The sequence below is a fragment of the Schistocerca piceifrons genome, chromosome 7, assembly GCF_021461385.2.
Source record: "Schistocerca piceifrons isolate TAMUIC-IGC-003096 chromosome 7, iqSchPice1.1, whole genome shotgun sequence".
Classification (NCBI taxonomy): domain Eukaryota; kingdom Metazoa; phylum Arthropoda; class Insecta; order Orthoptera; family Acrididae; genus Schistocerca; species Schistocerca piceifrons.
The window spans coordinates 581,538,213-581,558,489 of NC_060144.1; the positions used below are offsets into that span (position 1 = coordinate 581,538,213).

The window sequence follows — 20,277 nt, forward strand, 5'->3', positions numbered from 1 at the left end:
AAAGACTCTTCCAAAGGTACCTGAGTGGAAAGTGAAACAACATCAAAGCTCTCTAGAAGGTCAGATGTTCCAGGGTGTAGAGACGCCAGGCGTTGAATAAAATCGGACGAGTTGGATATGTGGTGCTCACACTTCCCAACGTGTGGGCTCAGAACAGAAGCAAGATGTTTGGCCAAATTATAAGTAGGGGCGCCCAGATTACTAACGATCGGACGAAGAGGTGCCCCAGGTTTATGTACCTTGGGTACACCATACAACCTGGGTGATACTGCCGCCCCTGGATGAAGTTTCTTTTAATGATATCCTCAGGCAATGAGCTCTTCGTAATAAGAGAGATGGTCTTCCGCTTATCCGATCGGTAGGATCGCTCCGTAGCTTACGGTATGAAGTGTCCTCCAACAAACAAGCCATTTTTGCCAGATAATCGTCATGAGTAAGGAGAACAGTGGCACTGCCTTTATCAGCAGGTAGAACTAAAATATCCTTATCTTCCCTCAGTGACCGAATGGCCTTCCTTTCACTAGAAGAAATGTTTTTCCGTGGTGGTGGTGCTCGATGACGATGATGAGACACTTCCTATCGAATTTCTTCTGCCCGATCTTCGGGAAAACGGGCGATGGCCTGCTCCACAGTACTAATAATATCGACAGTAGGCAAATCTCTCGATGTGGGAACGAAATTCAAGCCTTTCTCCAAAACCGACAAAGTGGCTTCGTCCAATGTCTTGTCGGTAAAATTAATAACAGTCCGGCGGCGACTGATGTCATCAGATGTGGATGGTTGTTGGCGAAGCCGATGAAATTTAGAAGATTGTTTCTTCACAGTATTCTTCTGCGTAGACTCCGAATAGGCCCATGAGGCTTCGTCAACTCAATTCCAGGATGCAGAAGACAGACGTGAAGAAAGTTCCAAATGCAAAAAATACAAATCTTTGGATACTGAATCGAATTGTCGACGTGTAAAACGAATTCTCTCACGTATCAAAGCAAAACTAGCCTCACAGAGGGCAGCTCTTCCGTTGCCCGCGCACGCGCAACGGCCAGTACCCGCGATATAAAGGAGCCGCCGAATCTGAGGTCTCTTCAGTTCCGGCGTGATTGTGCACTCAATCTCACCTGAAGATGGCGGCCAGATTGTCCGCCGAAATATCGTGTTGTCGTCAGGACGATGGAACCCGGCTGCAAACCCGTGAAAATTATCAAGAGAGTTTTGAGTTGCTTATTTTAATGACGTCAATGAGCTGAGAGCAGTTGTTGGTTCTTCCTAGATTTTGGCGCGAGTCGCGCCCTGAAAGTCATTTCTGATTGGTAGTTCGGTACAGCCAATAACAAGTGAAACGGTTTGCCACCTAACGCATGAGATAGGGGTGATTATAGAGGCAGAGAAAAGGAGGTGGTGGACTAGCTTTCGAAGGAGCCGGTCACGGTGAAAGTGTCCGAAAGCATTATGTGTAAAATGAAGTGATATTGTGATTTCCGCGTTTCAGTACAGTGATAAAGGTAGCTGGTGTTTACCATTAACTATTTGTGAAATTTTAAGAGTCGAGAGATATTTTGTTCTGGAGAAAATCGCGTGTGTAAAACGTTGAACTAAAAGCGTGGCCGTACTAAGTAAATTTTTTTTACTGAGTATTTATGGCGAGCAAAAACTTTTTTTTTTTTTTTATTATGAATTTGGCCAGCTATGGACCGCATACAACTTAAGACTTATGGTGTTTCTTTTTCTTCCCAGTACTTCTTCATTTTCTCGCCAACTGCTCGTCTCTGCTCATCTGTCCACACTCTCTTGGGTCGAGGTTTTGGCGCATCTTCTTCATAGTTTGCGTTTTCTATAAGTAACCTAAAGTTATTCCTGTCACGTATTAGTTCTTCTGTAGCACCTATTTTGTTGGCGTCTTTCTTTACTGCTTCTATCCATCCTACGGTGTTTTTCAGCTTACTAACGTAATTAAAAATTTTCTTTGTAATTCGTGTTTCTTCCATTCTTTTTAAATGTCCATAAAATTTTAGCCGTCTCTTCCTCATTGTATCTGTGATCTTTTCTGTATTTTTGTATAGGTCTTCATTTCTCCTTTTAATCCATCTGTTTCCCTTGTTTTTCTCAGGACCTAGAATTTTTCTTAATATTTTTCTCTCTCTTTTTTCTAGTTCTCTTAATTCGCCTTTCTTATTCAACGTTAGGCACTCTGATCCATATGTTGCTTGTGTCCTAATAACTGAATTATAATGTTTAATCTTTGCTTGTATGGATGTTGATTTCTTATTGTAGTAGTTTTGTGTTAATTTATATGCAAATTCCAACTTTTTTATTCTTTCTTTATTTGTTGTGTTATCCAGTCCATTGGCTTGGGTCCACTCCCCCAGGTATTTGAATCTATCAACTCTTTTAATTTTTCCATACTTTGTTTTCATAAACTTTTCTGTATTATGTTTGTGTTCTATATACTCGGTTTTTTCGTAGGATATTTTTAGCCCAGTCTTTTCAGCAATCTCGTGTAACATATCAAGCATAACATAAAGCAAAAACTTTATTTAAAGACAATCACTGAATGCCGAGTCCAAAAGTAAATAGCAGTTTATTGACTGTGTTACTCTCGTAAATGATTTCGGAATTGGATAGGAGTGTGACGAGGACTGTGAACAGGAACTTTAATGATTTGAACACACGTGGGCTGATGATCTTGCTTAATAGCAATAAAAAAATCCTAATGCAAGTTTAAAAGGACCTTTGAACTTAGAAATTTGATTAGCAACCCATTTACGATTTATTCTTTAGAGTTCACAAGGCTATTTTCAGTTTTTTGTACTTATAGCGGCCTGCGACGTGTAGTTATTAAATCTCAGTTTCTTCAACACAGCTGTTCTGAAATCTCTTAAGTAGTTGCAGTCAGGAGTTACGTGTGCAAAACTGCAGCAATATCGAGATAGGTGGACAATTTATGTTGCAGAACCGCCGTCGATTCTGCGAAAGAGCGTGTTACGTCGCACAAGGTTTCATTACTTTGGTGTGATCTTCTTACTTTGGTATGATCTTCAGATAAACAAAGTTATATTTGTTATTATACAACAATGTCTGAAGGAATATACATGGGTGACGATCTTACGGCTGCACTAAATTTGTGAAATTTATTTGCAGTTATGGACTCCTTCTGACGTTAGCTGCGTTATATGAAGATATTACCTACTAGTAACACAAGAAAATATGTGCTGGCCAGTTTTCCAGTACAAAACTGGTTTCTAAGATGGCGCCCAAGGAAAAATAAACACATGTCAACTTGCTAATCTGTCAGTTCTCGACTTAAACTATAAAAGTTATTTCTGCTTACTATTTCGACACAGCTACATTGCCTAGGTTGCCATCTTTGGAATCAGTTATTTACTGGAAAATGGACTTACAAACAGAAACTCAGGTTGTACAAAAACAATAAGATTTTGTAAAATAAGGCAAAATGTGTTCCGTTTAGGCGATACAATATACAACGTTTCGCCAAGAACCAACAGCAGAATCAATTAAAATCATTAATGAAAAATGTGGTTGTTGGTAGACAACACGTTTCGATTCGTTGTGTGATTTACATCAACGTCTCTAGTCCGCAGGTAACTTCATGGTGTGTTGTGGAGGGTACCTCGGGTACCACTGTTACTTCACCTCCTCCCCTGTTCCAGTCATGAATGGCCCGCAGGTAGAAAGATTGATAGTAAGCTTCTGTGTGAGCTTGAATCCCGCCAATTTTCCCTTCATCGTCTTTTCGCGAGTTATGCTGAGGAAGATGCAATATATTGGTTGACTCTTCTAGAAAAGTATGTTTTCGGAATCTTAACAGTGATCGACACCGTGATACAGATCGCCTCTCTTGTAACGTCTGCTGCTGGAATTGGCTGCTCATCTCCGAGAAGTTTTCACGCTTAGTATATCAAGCTGTGACGACATAGTCTGTTAACGAAGTTTCAAGAGCCGCCTTTAAATGACGACTGGAGGAATATACTACAATCCCCTACGTATCACTCACGTAGGGATTGTGAAGATGAGGTTTGGCATTCAAACAATCATTCTTCCCGCGCTCGAAACATTAATGGAACGGGAAGAAACTCTAATAACTGACACAATGGGAGGTACCCTCTGCCATGCACTTCACGGTGGTTTACAGAGTATATATGTAGATGTAGAAATGTGCTAGTCTTCTTTGAACCTTCTGTATTTTATCTATTAGTTGTATTGTAGGAGTATATATGAAGGGCTTATTTCAATAGTGGCACAAGTCAATTTTGTTCATATTGAGATACAGGGTCCTAAAGTTAAATGAGCGCTGAAAAATCTGCAGTTGAGATACCAGAAATATTCAAGCACACGGCTTCTTGCTAGAGATGAACCTTTCTTTCTGTTTTTTTGGCTCATTTATTTCAGAAGCATTATAGATAGAAAAGTGGAGGAAATGGACTTGTACCACTACTGAAATAAGCCCTTCATATTTGGTAATATATGGTGATTCAATTATAATTTTCATTAAATTTTATGTTAAAATTAATTGAAATGATAATTAAATGGACACCCTAGCTGCAAGCAGGCGTTGATACACTTCATTGGGGACATGTTGAAAATGTGTGCCCCGACCGGGACTCGAACCCGGGATCTCCTGCTTACATGGCAGACGCGCTATCCATCTGAGCCACCGCGGGAACAGATACTACCGTCATATATAGTTAAAATTAATTTATGTTACATGATGCTCAATTTTTTTCTACATTTGGTCAATTTTGTAACAGACAATATTGCACATCTGTGTAATCATTTTAACAACCTGCTATTGTTAGCTGGACAGCATGTCATTTTAATGTAGAAAATGAAGTAATTAATAAAAATATCTTTTCTATCTGGTTCGGTTCCCTGACTGTCGAGCAATATTGAAGTACTGCTTAATTTTATCCGTTGCTGTCAGTATTTCTTCCGTGACTGTATTACTTTCGTAACATAAAGAAAAACCGCTGCCGGTCACAATAGTGAATTTCATGCGCGATGCGTTTCGACTGCTGGGTGCACTCATCTTCAGGCGCTTTAACAGTCTACATCAATTTTTTCCGAATTTTTGGTCCTGGAGGTCTCGGGTTCAATCCCCGCTAAAATCCTCATTCTAGTACTGGATGGCCCCAGATCCACTCAACTTTTGCTATCAAATGGAGTACCTCGAATCTTTTACCGGTGGTAAATGGCGGCTGGGACACCCAGCTCGCCACCCACCCCGTCCCAGTGCCGTGGCGTACAGAGGCTGCACTTCACCTGCAGTCAGCCCAGCCACAGACATTCCTGACAACCAACCGCCAATCCTTCCATGAAGCGCCTACATCTACATTAAATTTCCGCAAGCCAATTGACGGCGTGTGGCAAGGGGTGCTTCTGGTACCACTAACTGATCCCCCTTCCCTGTTCCATCCCCGAATGACGCGTCGGATGATAATTGTCGGCAAACCTCTGTATTAGCCTTGATTTTTCGAATTTTCTCGTTGTGTTCATTTCGTGAGACGTATGTGGGAAGAAATAATACGTTGCCCCACTCTCACCGGAGAGTACTATAGAAATTTCAATAGTAAACGTATTTGTGATACAGAACCTCTCTCCTGCAGCGTCTCCCACTAGACTTTTTGAACTTCTCCGTAACGCTCTCGCGCCAACTAAACGATCCCGTAACGAAACGCGTCGCTCTTCGTTTGATCCTCATCTACCCTCTCAGTCCCACCTGACAAGCATCCCACATTGATGAACAATACTCAATAATATGCCGAACAAGCGCCTTGCAAGCAACTTCTTCCGTAGATCAGTTACATTTCCTTAAGATTCTTCACATTAATTCAGTCTAGCGTCTGCTTTTCCCACTCTTTGTTTTATGTGCTCATTCCATATAATACGGTGTACAGTGCCTATGTCGTTCTGAATTACGTTGCAAAGTTCCTTTCACATGCATGTATGTCCAAAGGAACTATGCATTGTAATTCAGATTAACACAGGCAATGCAATATCGTATTTATCCGCCGACACCTGGCAAGTGAATTTCAAGTAAAATGTCTCACTTGTACAGCAATATACATAATGGATGAACGAATACAGGTTGTAGACGCATGGTTGACGACATATGGAAACTTGGGTGTGGCTGTGAGTCGTGCACGGATAGCCAAAAGGTAATGCGACCGTTCGCAATAAGAGAGGAATCTGATTTCGAGTACCGCTCAGCCCCAAATTTTCACTATCGTCATTCCATTATACAACTGAAGGTTGTCCATATTCGGAACTGCGAATACATTTAGTGCATTCCACTTAATGTCGCCCTGGGTACTTAGTCGTAGATATTATAATGTAGACACTATTCCTAGAAATTTGTCATCAGTGGTGTATTTGTACAGTAGTGTATTTCTTCTCCTATGTATGTGCAATATGTTACACTTATTTACGTTCAGTGTCAGCAGTCAGAGGTAGTGCTATTTAGCAATCCTCCGTAATTCATTCTACAAATTGTAGCGTCTTCGCGCGATAGACACAAAAGCATGATCCGCTAACTGTTTCTAGATCGAAACTTCCTGGCAGATTAAAGCTGTTTGCCGGACCGAGACTCGAACTCGAGACCTTTCCCTTTCGCGGGCAAGTGCTCTACCAACTGGGCTACCCAAGCACGACTCACGCCCTGTCCTCACAGCTTTACTTCTGCCAGTACCTCGCCTCCTACCTTCCAAAGTTCTACAAGTTTCGCAGGAGAGCTTCTGCAAAGTTTGGAAGGTAGAAGGCGAGGTACTGGCAGAAGTAAAGCTGTGAGGACAGGGCGTGAGTCGTGCTTGGGTAGCCCAGTTCGTAGAGCACTTGCTCGAGAAAGGCAAAGGTCCCGAGTTCGAGTCTCAGTCCGGCACACAGTTTTAAACCGCCAGGAAGTTTCATATCAGCGCACACTCCGCTGCAGAGTGAAAATCTCATTCTGTTTCTAGATCATTTGCATACACTGTGAACACTAGCGATCCTTTCACCCTTCCTTGGCTTACCACCCGAAATTACCTTTACATCTGTCACTTTGTTCCGTTAAGAACGACGTGTTGTGTTCTATCTGATATAATGTCTTAAATGTAGTCGTAAATCCGGTCCGATACTCGGCAAACTCTCAATTTTTTCCTCTGACGGCAGTGCGGGACGGCGTCACATGGCTTCCTGACGTCGAGGAATACGGCGTCAATGACTGCTGACGTTCCTCGCGAGGGACAGAGAGGGCTGAATTGCGCAAGTGTCGATCCTCTGGAGGGAATCCATAGTTCTGTCACACTTTTCTAGCCTCTCTGTATACAACAGCATCATCTGTGAAAAGCCTCGTGGAACCTCCGACAATGTGCTCAAGATGAATCAACGCAACGCTACTGATTACTGAGCGAAACGAATCTCGTGAATGTCCGGCAGGCTCTGTCAATTAAAACGCAATTCTCAAGTATCAAGAAAAAAGAAATGAGACCAATTATAAGGTGTATCAGTTTTTAAAAGCTGATTCAATACAGAACGGTATCTACAAGTCAGATAGCAGGTTCTCCCCTACCTTAGGCTGGGATCAGCTTCACCATTGGTCAGTTGTATCTCGTTACAGACAATAAGTGTTGTCCGACACAGGTCAATGTGCGTGACTTGAGATGCGTCGCCTTGGGAGATAAGATTCCACACACAGGGAGATAAGCACATCGCAGGAATTGCTACGGCAGCCTTTCGATTGTGGACAAGGTCAAGTGCTGAACTTTTCAAGGCTCTCGTAGTGCTACTTCAGATAAGCACGTTTTGAGAAGCTATTTTCTGACAGATGGATGATTGTTTTAAATTGTCGAACGGTGATAATCTGCTTTACATTTTCGATGCTTTATGGAGGGGCTTGGCGTCAGCATACCATTCTCTCGGACGTTGTAAGTTTTCTAACCTTGACGCCGCTACGTCTCACTCAAATAGGAAAGATCCGTTCTGCCTTCACTGAAATTTACCAGTATAACGTAACCAGTTTTAGTTACTCCACTCCTCAGGTCAGCAAACATGAGTGTAAATGTAGATATTGCAATTACGTGACAGAACTTATGTGTAAAAAGCCATCTGAACTCACAAGACCGAGATATTCTGTAATATTAAATTAAAACTATAACACTCAAAACCTATCTGAAAAGTATTACATTATCAGAAAACTGCAGACCCAGATCATGGAAGGCTCGGCCAAATTTTGTAAGATAATTCTCATTTATTTTTCCGTCTCAGACGCACATTTTTTAATTAGATTGCATGTTTCGATCGCTGTGGATCATCTTAAGATCTAATTACTCTGATATGTGGTTCCGAGTACACAAGAGGGGTTGATGATGCAACTGCTTGGATCTGAAGATGATCCAGAGTGATCGAAGCATGTAATCTAATCAAAAATGTGCAGCTTGGACGGGACAATAAGCTGGAATTTTGCAATTCCTAAGAGAACCAACTTGGTAATGCGAACTGATTCGAAAATACATAATCACACACGACATGAATACGTAAGTTCAGCGCTACGGAAAGAAGAATGGGCTGGTATTTCGAAATATCGTACGTATTTCATGAATAAGTAGCTTCATCAATGCAACTCATTACTTTGAATGTGTTGTGGCTTTCCACTTATAACATCCAGTTGTGCTATGGGGAGACACCCCTTTTGTGCACACATCAATTCAGAACGCAAAGAATGGTTGACTAGCTGAAAGTTAATTTAATAAAAGCCTAAGTTCCAATCGGTCATAATATCGAAATAGTTCAGTGAAGAAGCCCCCCAGCGGCACATCTTATGTATACTTATCTTATTCAGTTTCTGAAAGGTAACTAGCATGCACAAAGATTCAGCTGATTATAATTTATAATTCGCAGTGCATTCTCCCCATCTGCGTGGTGATCTATTACAGTGACTGTAAACTAGAGTATATGACTTCCGTAGCATGACACGGTGGCGTCTCACTAGTGTGGCAGATTTAAATAAAGCAAGTATAAAGGATAATGCGTTTCGAGAAATTACGTCTCAAGATTTTAGGAAGGAATATATTGGCCTTTAAAGACAACTGAAACACTTAACAACCTTTAGGAACAAGCCAAGCTATATTTAGCCTTAGAAACCTAGATAACTCCACTAGAATATGTAATCTAGAATCATCAAGATAAAAAGTAATCTTACATTCCATGAAAAGTTAATATCGACGTATTCATAACTGCACATAATTCAGTCAAGTCGTCAATGATGCATTAACCAGCTCACAAGTAATTATGAATTAAGAGCCTACACTGCCAGAAAAAATACCGTCAAGGGCAAAGCCATTTTACCGACAAGTGAAGTGACAGGCGTTCATCATTGCAGAAGTATATGATAATTGCAGGCCAATGAAACACACACGCCACAGTAAAGAGTGCCGTAACAGTCGCATTAATACACAGGGCAGCTCCCTTTGACGGCAAGGCAGTCGTGTATTCTCGCATGCAATCGATCATAAAGCAACTGATGTGGCTTACCAACACAAGTACAAGGATAGCGTACCAGTAGGGACAGAAAAGGAGGCATGAAGGGCGCCGAAAACACCAATAACAATCATCCATTTATTGCACCATTACACACGCACATCATGATATATGACACATTATAATTGCCATACTCAAATCTATTATGACAAACAATATGTATCACGAAGGGCACGCACAATGGAGCTTAAGAAATTACAATGGCGCATCAACTCCGCTATAACAAACAGTGTGCATAATGAAGGCCGCACAATTTTACCAATGTAAGAAATTAAAATAATACTAGCATAAAATTAACTAAAATGCCTTGAAGGAAATGTTTATGAGAAGAACAAGACGGGGCCGCGAGGGAGGAGGCAACACGACACTTAACTCAGGCGCACCAAAACAAACAACAGACACCAGGCCGCGCGAACAACGGACACGTAAGGCACGCAGCTACTCTCTCCGTTGCGGCTCCGCGCGTTCCACCCAAGTAATAGCTACCTGAAACATTTTAATACTTGGAACAGTACACCAGTGATCAGCAAATTTAAGAAACAATAACATGACATAAAAATACAATAATTTAAGGAAATCGCATCATATGACTATGAGCTTAAGCTCTTTCGGTATTAACAGATTACGAAACAGGTAAAGGGGCATGTGCTACTATTAAATCTTCCGTAATTACACTACTAAATTTGTCAGTACCCAAGTTGCAATTAACGCAAGAAGAATTAAATGATTTAAGTGATAATGTTACTTTAAAATAATAATAAAATCATTTCACACAGCAGAGGACCACGAATGGCCCCATCAGTACTCCCCAGTGAAGCAGTTCACACAAATGGAACTCCACGGCTCCGAGCACACAGCCCCATACAAAATGCAACACAACCACAGCGACCCGGCGTACTACCAGAACCACCGGGCAGTAAACCAAAATCTTACTAAGCCAAAACAAGGACCGAATTTTAAAATAACGAGACCTATCCCGGGCCGGACAACAGACCAAATGCCGGGAAATAAGAAACCTCACCAACTTAATACCAAAACAACAATTTATGAACAATATGCAAAACACAAGACCTCTCAGTCCAAAGGCTTCCGTTTAGTCGCGAAGGTGGTTCCGACCCGCCTGCTGAGGTGCCAAGCGCCGTACGGAGTGCCGAATCGAGCTTAACCTTCGTTAACGGAAAGCGGAAGCAACACAAGACCAGATAAACTCCAATCTAACTGCGCAAGGCAAACTCTAAGGAGTGCCACTCGAGGACTATGCACTTGAAGATCAAACATAAAGCGCCCAGACTAACGTGCCGCTGAACGACGCACTTCCATCACCAGGGTCTAGTAGAGTATGGAGAGCAGCGTACCCCATCGATATACATCCATGGGACGGTAAACGAGGATAGCAATCCCAGCCACGGAGAGACAGGAGGACGAAATGACAGCCCGCCGTATATAGAAGGTATTTCAAACTCAAGCTCGACAAACTAGAACAGACGAGATTTTGCTCCCCTTGCGAATTAAGTTAAACGGCACACTATTAGCCGTAAAATCACCGTCCGGTCTTCCCATCGGGCCCCACTCGGCGTGCAGACGCAAACAACCCCAGCCGAGCCGAACTGTCTCCACGCCAAGGCAGCCACCTCTCACCTCCTCACACGCCTCCAGCTAAGCTCAGCCCAGCGATCACACACGGAAACCACCGCATACCGCCAAAGCGCTGTCTGAGTGAAAACTCAGCACTAAGATCGACACGGACTTGGAAATAGCGAGCATCGTAAAAGGAGCCTAATGGCATCCTGCGGTAGACCCACACATCTTGAGCCTAATGTTGCAGTTAGGCAATGGATCTCACAGGCTGTGAAGAGCGAGTAAGTTCCCGCTTCATCGTGCCCCATACGTGTTCAGTTGGCGAGAGATCTGGCGTTCCTGCTAGCCAGGACAGTTGTTATACGTACACCGCGAAGAGCGGGTTGCGACGCAGCACCCGTATGTGGACGAGCAGTGCCGAGCAGAGAAAGCACACCACCTTCCTGTCGAAGAAGTGGCAGTACCATGGGGATACCAACCTGTGTAATGTAGCGGGGATTGGTTACTTTACTGAGCCGTGCGTCGCTCATGTTCCCGCCGTCATGTATTTTACGTCCTGTTTTTAACGTACTTCCACCTCACTATGTTGTAGTTGTTGTTGTTGTTGTGCTCTTCAGTCCTGAGACTGGCTTGATGCAGCTCTCCATGCTACTCTATCCTGTCCAAGCTTCTTCATCTCCCAGTACCTACTGCAGCCTACATCCTTCTGAATCTGCTTAGTGTTTTCATCTCTTGGTCTCCCTCTACGATTTTTACCCTCCACGCTGCCCTCCAATGCTAAATTTGTGATCCCTTGATGCCTCAGAACATGTCCTACCAACCGGTCCCTTCTTCTTGTCAGGTTGTACCACAAACTCCTCTTCTCCCCAATTCTATTCAATACCTCCTCATTAGATACGTGATCTACCCATTTAATCTTCAGCATTCTTCTGTAGCACCACATTTCGAAAGCTTCTATTCTCTTCTTGTCCAAACTAGTTATCGTCCACGTTTCACTTCCATACATGGCTACACTCCATACAAATACTTTCAGAAACGACTTCCTGACACTTAAATCTATACTCGATGTTAACGAATTTATCTTCTTCAGAAACGCTTTCCTTTCCATTGCTAGTGTACATTTTATATCCTCTCTACTTCGACCATCATCAGTTATTTTGCTCCCCAAATAGCAAAACTCCTTTACTACTTTAAGTGTCTCATTTCCTAATCTAATTCCCTCAGCATCTCCCGACTTAATTCGACTACATTCCATTATCCTCGTTTTGCTCACTACGTTAATTTAAATTACTGGTGCCACTGAGTTGCTGTTTTGCCTGACGGTGAGCGGCGCTAGCAGCGCTTATCGATACATCCCCCATCGTAGTATCTTTGATCGACTGCTATTACTTCCCGGTCGTTGTCTGTCGTAAGCCAGTTCGGGTCTCGAGTTCGCGCTGCCAGTCAGTTGGGACGCGTCTGGAGCGCAGTCCAGACCTGCCAGTCGGTGAGTTGCAACGAGGCACTGGTGCAGTCGGGTTGGAGCAGCAGTGAGGTCTGCGTCGACATGGCCCGCCCGACCACTGCCGCCACGCATCACTTGAGCCGGGCCGCGGTCTTGGTGGATCGTTGGTCAGTCGTCCTACCGGACGACGCGTTTTAGATCTTGTCGGCATTCTGAGGGCAGTCGGTCGGTTGGTGCTGACTAGGGAGGATATCTCCGCGCGGTGCAGTCGGTTGGGTCCGGTGTCGGTCCCTGCGCAGTGTCGGAGCGTGTGTGGAGCTGTCCGATGGCTAGGAGCTTCGTGGCTCACCGACCCAGGAAGTCAAAGTTGACTGGTGTTTTAAGAACCCAAGCGACGTCCATTCATGTTGTGTGGTTCGTTTCGGTGGTTCGTTGTTGGGGAGGTTTCCCTGTGAGCAATACCGAGTGTTTGTATTGCTGAAATTTGGCCGCCATGAGGTGGCATTAACTATGTTGGTTGACTATAATTCAAGTGCACCAGCGGAATTTTCTGCCTTGTGGCCGTTAGTGTTCCGGTTACCTACCCTGGCCACCAACGTAATATCAGGCAGTGTCCTTTCCTCACCTGTTGTCGCTGTCCAACACGGTGTGTAGTTTTGACAGCTTAATACATATACATATTTGATTGTGGATAATTACACGCGTCACATTTTATGTTTGACTAGCCATGTGGGGACTGATGACCATAGATGTTAAGTCCCATACTGCTCAGAGCCATTTGAACTAGCCATGTACTGATTGGTGCCAAGAGAGTCGTTTGGTCGGTCTGTCCGTGACTGTGTCTCTTGGTTGGGTTACTGACGGATCAAGTGTAGTTGGGCCCACCACCTGTCTCATCTAAGTGAACGTTAACGTTTCGAGGGCAGCCACCCCCCCCCCCCCCTCCCCTTCCTGGAGGTGTCTGAGTGCCGTTGTCTATATTGTTCTTTTCATGGGTGTTTAATGGTCTGTTGGTACTCTATTATAGCCAATCTTTAAAAGAAAATTTTTTATTGTGTTTTACGTAAATCAGTTGTGGGCCTTTAGCCGCTTAAAACCTTATTCTTAAATTTAGTTATTGTCGTTGCGTTGCCATTTCATTTAGTGAGCTTTTGACCACTTAAAACTTAAAGGTTAAGGTAGTTTTTGAATTCTTGGAAAACCAACTGTGGGCCTTCAGCCGCTTAAGTCCTTATTATCAAAATTTCTCCTTAAGCGAAAACACTGCGGCCTTGTGCCTCAAAAGATTATAGTAATATGCCACCTCGCTCGGTCGTGCCTTGAGGCTTTCAGCATATATATATATATATATATATATATATATATATATATATATATATATATATATATATATATATATATATATATATATATATAAAATTTGTTTTGTTTGCAATTTTAACTGTGTGTCTTCAGTCACTTGAAATTTATTTGTTGATTCTTAAGATTTCTTGTTCGGAGACCTTCAGCCGTGCAAGAATTGGTTTTTGAAACTCGTATTTGCAAAGGTTCGGCTTTGTGCCGTTTTGGTTTAAATGTGTTATTAAATTACAATGACTTTCAATTTTGAAGTGAAACTGACCTACACCTTATTTGGCCCTTTCCACAATCCTAATCACCAGTTCTGCCCAACAGGTTTACCGGGCGTCTCATTTACCCAGCAGAAAAATCAAATGCCACCGCAAGTTGTAAGTCGTGGACGCCCACACCGTGAAGTCTGGATCGGACCTGTGTACTGTGGGCGAATGCACTCTGTAACAGGTGGTTCAGCAACTCTAGGTCACACACGTGTATGTCCATCACCCGCGTACCTACAGAACCTTCTCTCATCATTGAAGACAACAGAGCACCGTTCCACTGCCCAGTCAACTGTTTGATGACTCCAGAGTGGCCATACTTGCTGGTGTCGTGGTATCAGTGGTAACCTCGACAGAGTCACACGTGATAGTAATTCTGCCGCAAGCAGACGGTTCGGATTGGTCCCTGACGACACATCAGGTGCAACATAGCCCGGATTTCGTCCCTAGACGCTGTTCGGTGGAGCATTGCTGCTAGCACAATACGTTGACCCTGACTGCATTTCTACTACACAGATGTCCACGATCTGGTCTTAGGGTGCGAGAATGTTCCACAGACCGCTGCTGACAGGAGCGACATACCAGAGACACTGATTCCAGCGTTTGCAGCAATACGTTGTTACATCCGTCCGGTTTCCCGCAGGCCCACAATATGACCCAATTCAAATGGCTGAAATACTTCAACAGGTATATGAAGACAGTAACTTGTTCTCGAAAGAACAGTTACTGTTGATGACCGTGCAGCTTCTCCCTGGAATAAATGATGACTAACTGACAACCTCAGCTGCCGACAGGTGTTGTTGTCATACCTCGATGTGGACAGCTGAAAATGTGTGCCCCGACCGGGACTCGAACCTCCATAGTCAGAACAAAGGGTGAACAGACAGGCCTCCTGAGGGCCATCTGATCGCACTTGACCGTCACACTACGACTTCTCAGTACGGTGTCTTGAGGCTGCTGCATTTTTTCCGGCAGTGTATTTGGACTTATTCCACGATCAAGCAAGAGTCAGTTAACCTCACATGGAGAACTATACTTCAGCACTGAATATAAATTGGACTGATCTCACCAGATTTCTTGTACACTGGAATGCCTATATTAACAACATGAGTCTCTATCAAACAAACAACGGTTACTTCCATCAGAACAGCGCGTGGCAACGAAAAAAACTCCCTAATAACACCAGAATCAGGTTAGGACTGCACATGTATATTGACTCGTTTCAAATAAAGCAGCCATTTGGCTTGTAACAAGCGAGAGCAATACCGACTGTCCAGAGACTGTGTTCGACACAGTGAATTAGCAAAGAGACTGTAAAAAAACCTTGTACCCGCCAAGATAGCCGAGAGCACTTACGCGCTGTTTCCTGGACTTGGGTAGGCGCGCCGGACCCGGATCGAATCCGCCTGGCGGATTGACAGCCGGTGTGCCGGCCAGCCTGGATGTGGCTTTTAGGCGGTTTTCCACATCCTACTAGGTGAATACCGGGCTGGTCCCCACGTCCCGCCTCAGTTACACGACTCGCAGACATTTGACACACATTCACACTATTTCCCGATTTCCACTACACGCAGACAGCTGGGGTACACTAATTCCATCCCGGGGGGGTATGGGGTGGCGGCAGGAAGGGCATTCGGCCACTCCTTAAAATTAACCATGCCACATCTGTACTTAACCCTGCCGATCCTGCGCACAATGCGGGATAAAGGCAGTAGCCAAAGAAGAAGACTGTGAAAAAACCTTGTATCGATATGTACCGGCCGCCCGCTGTGGCCGAGCGGTTCTAGGCACTTCAGCCCGAAACCGCGCTGCTACTACAGTCGCAGGTTCGAATCCTGCCTTGGGCATGGATGTGTGTGACGTCCTTAGGTTCGTTATGTTTAAGCAGTTCTAAGTCTAGGGGACTGATGACCTCAAATGTTAAGTCCCATAGTGCTTAGAGCTATTTGATCTGATATGTACTGAAACTAGTTGGTGCAAAATATGAAAGATTATAGCAAAATAATTATAGTGATTCTCAAAAAGATAAAACATACTGAAATGAACGAGCTAACTAACAGGCACTTTCCAATGGGCAAAGAATGGGAGAGTGCAAGGGCAAGTGAGAGGGCAGAGTGGGGGAAGAGGGAAGAGAGGGGGCAGAGGGCATAGAGGGGGAGAGGAGGGAGAGGAGTAAAGGGGGGGTAATTGGGAAGGAGAAGATGGGGAGGGGGAGGGAGAGAGTGGGTGAGGGGCTGAGAGAGAAATATGAGGTTGGGGGTAGAACTTAATGTTCAGTCTTTTTATAAGAATCACTCACTGAAAAACTTATTTTGATGTTAGATACTATTTTCTGCCATAAGACACCATATCTTTCAGTACTTTCTGAAGAAGAAAAATTTGGATCAAAGCCGCCCATATCGAGTAAGATCATATATTTCCTTATTCTGACACAAGCTCCATAATGTGATTAAAGATTCTCCTCAACTTCGCTCGCGCTTTCTTTGCAACGAAATCGTTCGTTGAAACACGAAAAATTGCCCATTTTCAGATCACCACTCGACTCTCAAAGCCATTACACCACAACAAAAGTGACGTCAGATAGTGTTCTCAACGATTTCCTGAGTCCATACACTCATGGCAGGTAATTTTCTGCAGCAATCTCCATTCCAAAGCACGCTAAGTTATAAATTAAGTTTGCAACAACCAAATATAGGCAATTTTAACGAGAAATAGATATAATAGGACTTTCATTTTCAGCTAAGCAATTAAGCATAAATGGTAGGTGGTGGGCCCTTACAAACACACTTCAAAGTTAACAGTCTCTGTGCCTCATATATATTTATGCACAGTTGCTGTCGCCGCTTTTAGAATGTTCATTTAGGTCCATAACTGTCTGTCTCGTAGCCAGCAGCCATTCTTGAGTGTTCTCTTCCAGCCATTCAAGTAAACAGTCCTTACACACGGGTCATAGGATGTTAGTTAGTGAGCGCCGGATGTCTCACATTTTCTGAATCAGTATCTCACGTCTACTGTCTGACGTCACACACTGGATAGATTTTTTCTGCAGCTGTTGCCAAATGGTTCTAATTCTCTGCCGTTTTGTCTGCAAATGTACGTTGCACCTCTGTGGTAGTGACCTACATCCACACACATATTCTGTAAGTCACCGTACAGTGAGTGGCGGAGGGTACCTACCACTTGCAAATAGAGAGAGGGAGAAACGACAGTCGATATGCCTCCGTACGAACCCTAATTTATATTATCTTGGTGTCCTCACGTGAAATGTACATTTGCGGTAGTAGAAGAGTTCTGCAGGTAGCTTCAAATACCGGTTCTATAAATTTGTTCATTAATGCCCTTCGGAAGGAACGTCGCCTTCTCTCCAGGGATTCCCATTTGAGATCCCACTGCATCTCCGTAATACTTGCATGTTGTTCGAACCTACCGATGACAAATCCAGAAGTCCTCCTCTGAATCACTTTGATGTCTTTCTTCAATCTGCCCCGTGTGCATCCCAAACACTCGAGCAGTAATCAAGAACGCTGTCTCCTTTACAGATGAACCACACCTCCCAATAAAACGAAGTCTACCATTCACCTTCCCTACTACAATCTTTATATGCTTGTTCCATTTCGTGATACTTTGCAACGTTTCGCGCCGGTATTTGAACGACGTGACTATGTCAAGCAGAGTATTCGAACATTACGGGATTGTTTTGTACTCATCTGCATTAACTTACATTTTTCTACATCTAGAGGAAGCTGCTATTCATCACTCCAACTAGAAAATTTTGTTTAAGTCAACTTATATCGCCATACAGTCACTCAGCGATGACACCTTCCCATATATCACAGCATCATCAGCAAACAACCGCAGACTGCTGGTTACCCTGTCCGCCAGGTAATTTATGTATATAGATAATAATAGCGGTACTGTCAGACATCCCTGGGGCACTCCTGACGATATCCTGGTCTCTGATGAACACTCGCCATTCAGGACAGCATAGTGTGTCCTGTTACATAAGTAGTCTTTGAGGCACTACATGTCTGGGAGCCTGTTCTGCAGCGGCATGCCGTGTCAAATGCTTTTCGGAAATCTATCAATATGGAATCTGCCTGTTACCCTCTATGCATGGTTTGTAAGATATCATGAGAAGAAAGGGCAAACTCAGTTTCACATAAGTGATGCTTTCTAAAGGCCAACAGCCTTACCGCAATGGTAACACCGGTTCCCGTCACACCATCGAAGTTAAGCGTTGTCAGGCTTGGCTCACTTGGATGGCTCACCGTCCAGGTCTGCTAACTGCTGTTGGCAAGCGGGTTGTGATGCCAATTCTGAAGCTACCTGACTGAGAAGTAGCGACATCGGTCACGGAAACTGACAGCGGCCAGGAGAGTTGTGTGCTGACCACATGCCCCTCCGTATCTGCATCTGGTGACGCCTACGGGTTTAGAATGACACGGCGGCCGGATGGTACCGTTGGGCCTTCAAGGACTGTACGGATGGTGCTTTTATTATGTTTTCTATATCCGTGCTGATGGTCGCCGAAAAAAGGCGAAGCGACAACATACTGCACTGGCGTAGATAAACAGTACATGGTGATGTACTATATGAGCGCAGACGATCAGTCATTGATGTCATGCCTATAACGTCTCGACCCATGTCAGTGGTTCATAATAAATTACTGGCCATTAAAATTGCTACACCAACAAGAAATGCAGATGATAAGGGTATCCACTGGACAATATATTATACTAGAACTGACATGTGATTACATTTTCACGCAGTTTGGGTGCATAGATCCTGAGAAATTAGTAACCATCAGTACCCAAATCAACCACCTCTGGCCGTAATAACGGCCTTGATATGGGAATTGAGTCAAACAGAGCTTGGATGGCGTGTACAGGTACAGCTGCCTATACACCTTCAACACGATACCACAGTTCATCAAGAGTACTTACTGGCGTACTGTGACGAGCCAGTAACACGGCCACCATTGGCCAACGTTTTCAATTGGTGAGAGATCTAGAGAATGTGCTGGCCAGGGCAGCAGACGAACATTTTCTGTATCCAGAAAGGCCCGTACAAGACCTGCAACATGCGGTCGTGCATTATCCTGCTGAAATGTAGGGTTTCGCAGGGATCGAATGAAGAGTAGAGCCACAGTCGTAACACACCTGAAATGTAACGTCCACTGTTCAAAGTGCCGTCAATACGAACAAAAGGTGACCGAGACTACATCAGTAACCAATGGCCTCCCATACCATCACGCCGGGTGACGCGCCAGTATGGCGATGACGAATACACGCTTCCAATGTGTGTTCACCGCGATGTCGCCAATCACGGATGCGACCATCATGATGCTGTAAACAGAACCTGGATTCATACGAAAAATGACGTTTTGCCATTCGTGCACTCAGGTTTGTCGTTGAGTACACCATCCCAGGCGCTTCTGTCTGTGATGCAGCGTCAAGGGTAACCGCAACCATGGTCTCCGAGCTGATAGTCCATGCTGCTGCAAACATCGTCGAACTGTTTCTGCAGATGGTTGTAGTCTTGCAAACGTGCCCATCTGTTGACTCAGAGATCGAGACGTGTCTGCACAAACTGTTACAGCGATGCGGATAAGATGCCTGTCATCTCGACTGCTAGTGATACGAGGCCGTTGGGATCCAGCACGGCGTTCCGTATTACCCTCCTGAATTCACCGATTCCATATTCTGCTAACAGTCATGGATCTCGACCAACGCGAGCAGCAATGTCGCGATACGATAAACCGCAATCGCGATAGGCTACAATCAGACCTTTATCAAAGTCGGAAACGTGATGTTACGCATTTCTTCTCCTCACATGAGGCATCACAACAACGTTTCACCAGGCAACGCCGGTCAACTGCTGTTTGTGTATGAGAAATCGGTTGGAACCTTTCCTCGTGTCAGCACGTTGTAGGTGTCGCCACCGGCGCCAACCTCGTGTGAATGCTCTGAGAAGCTAATCATTTGCATATCACAGCATCTTCTTCCTGTCGGTTAAATTTCGCGTCTGTAGCACGTCATCTTCGTGGTGCAGCAATTTTAAAGGCCAGTAGTGTACATTGTCAGAAAAGGAATACAATGATCTGAAGGACCGTAT

At 44.0% G+C, this 20,277-nt stretch overlaps 1 protein-coding gene across 1 annotated transcript in view; it reads left to right on the forward strand.

Moving 5' to 3' along the window:
- The window catches only part of LOC124709096 (myrosinase 1-like), a 243,696-nt gene that overhangs the window by 87,933 nt on the left and 135,486 nt on the right, over positions 1 to 20,277 (forward strand). The window contains exon 4 of the mRNA XM_047240744.1: positions 16,506 to 16,566. Coding sequence (XP_047096700.1) covers positions 16,506 to 16,566 — 61 coding nt within the window. The remainder of the gene's footprint in view (positions 1 to 16,505; positions 16,567 to 20,277) is intronic.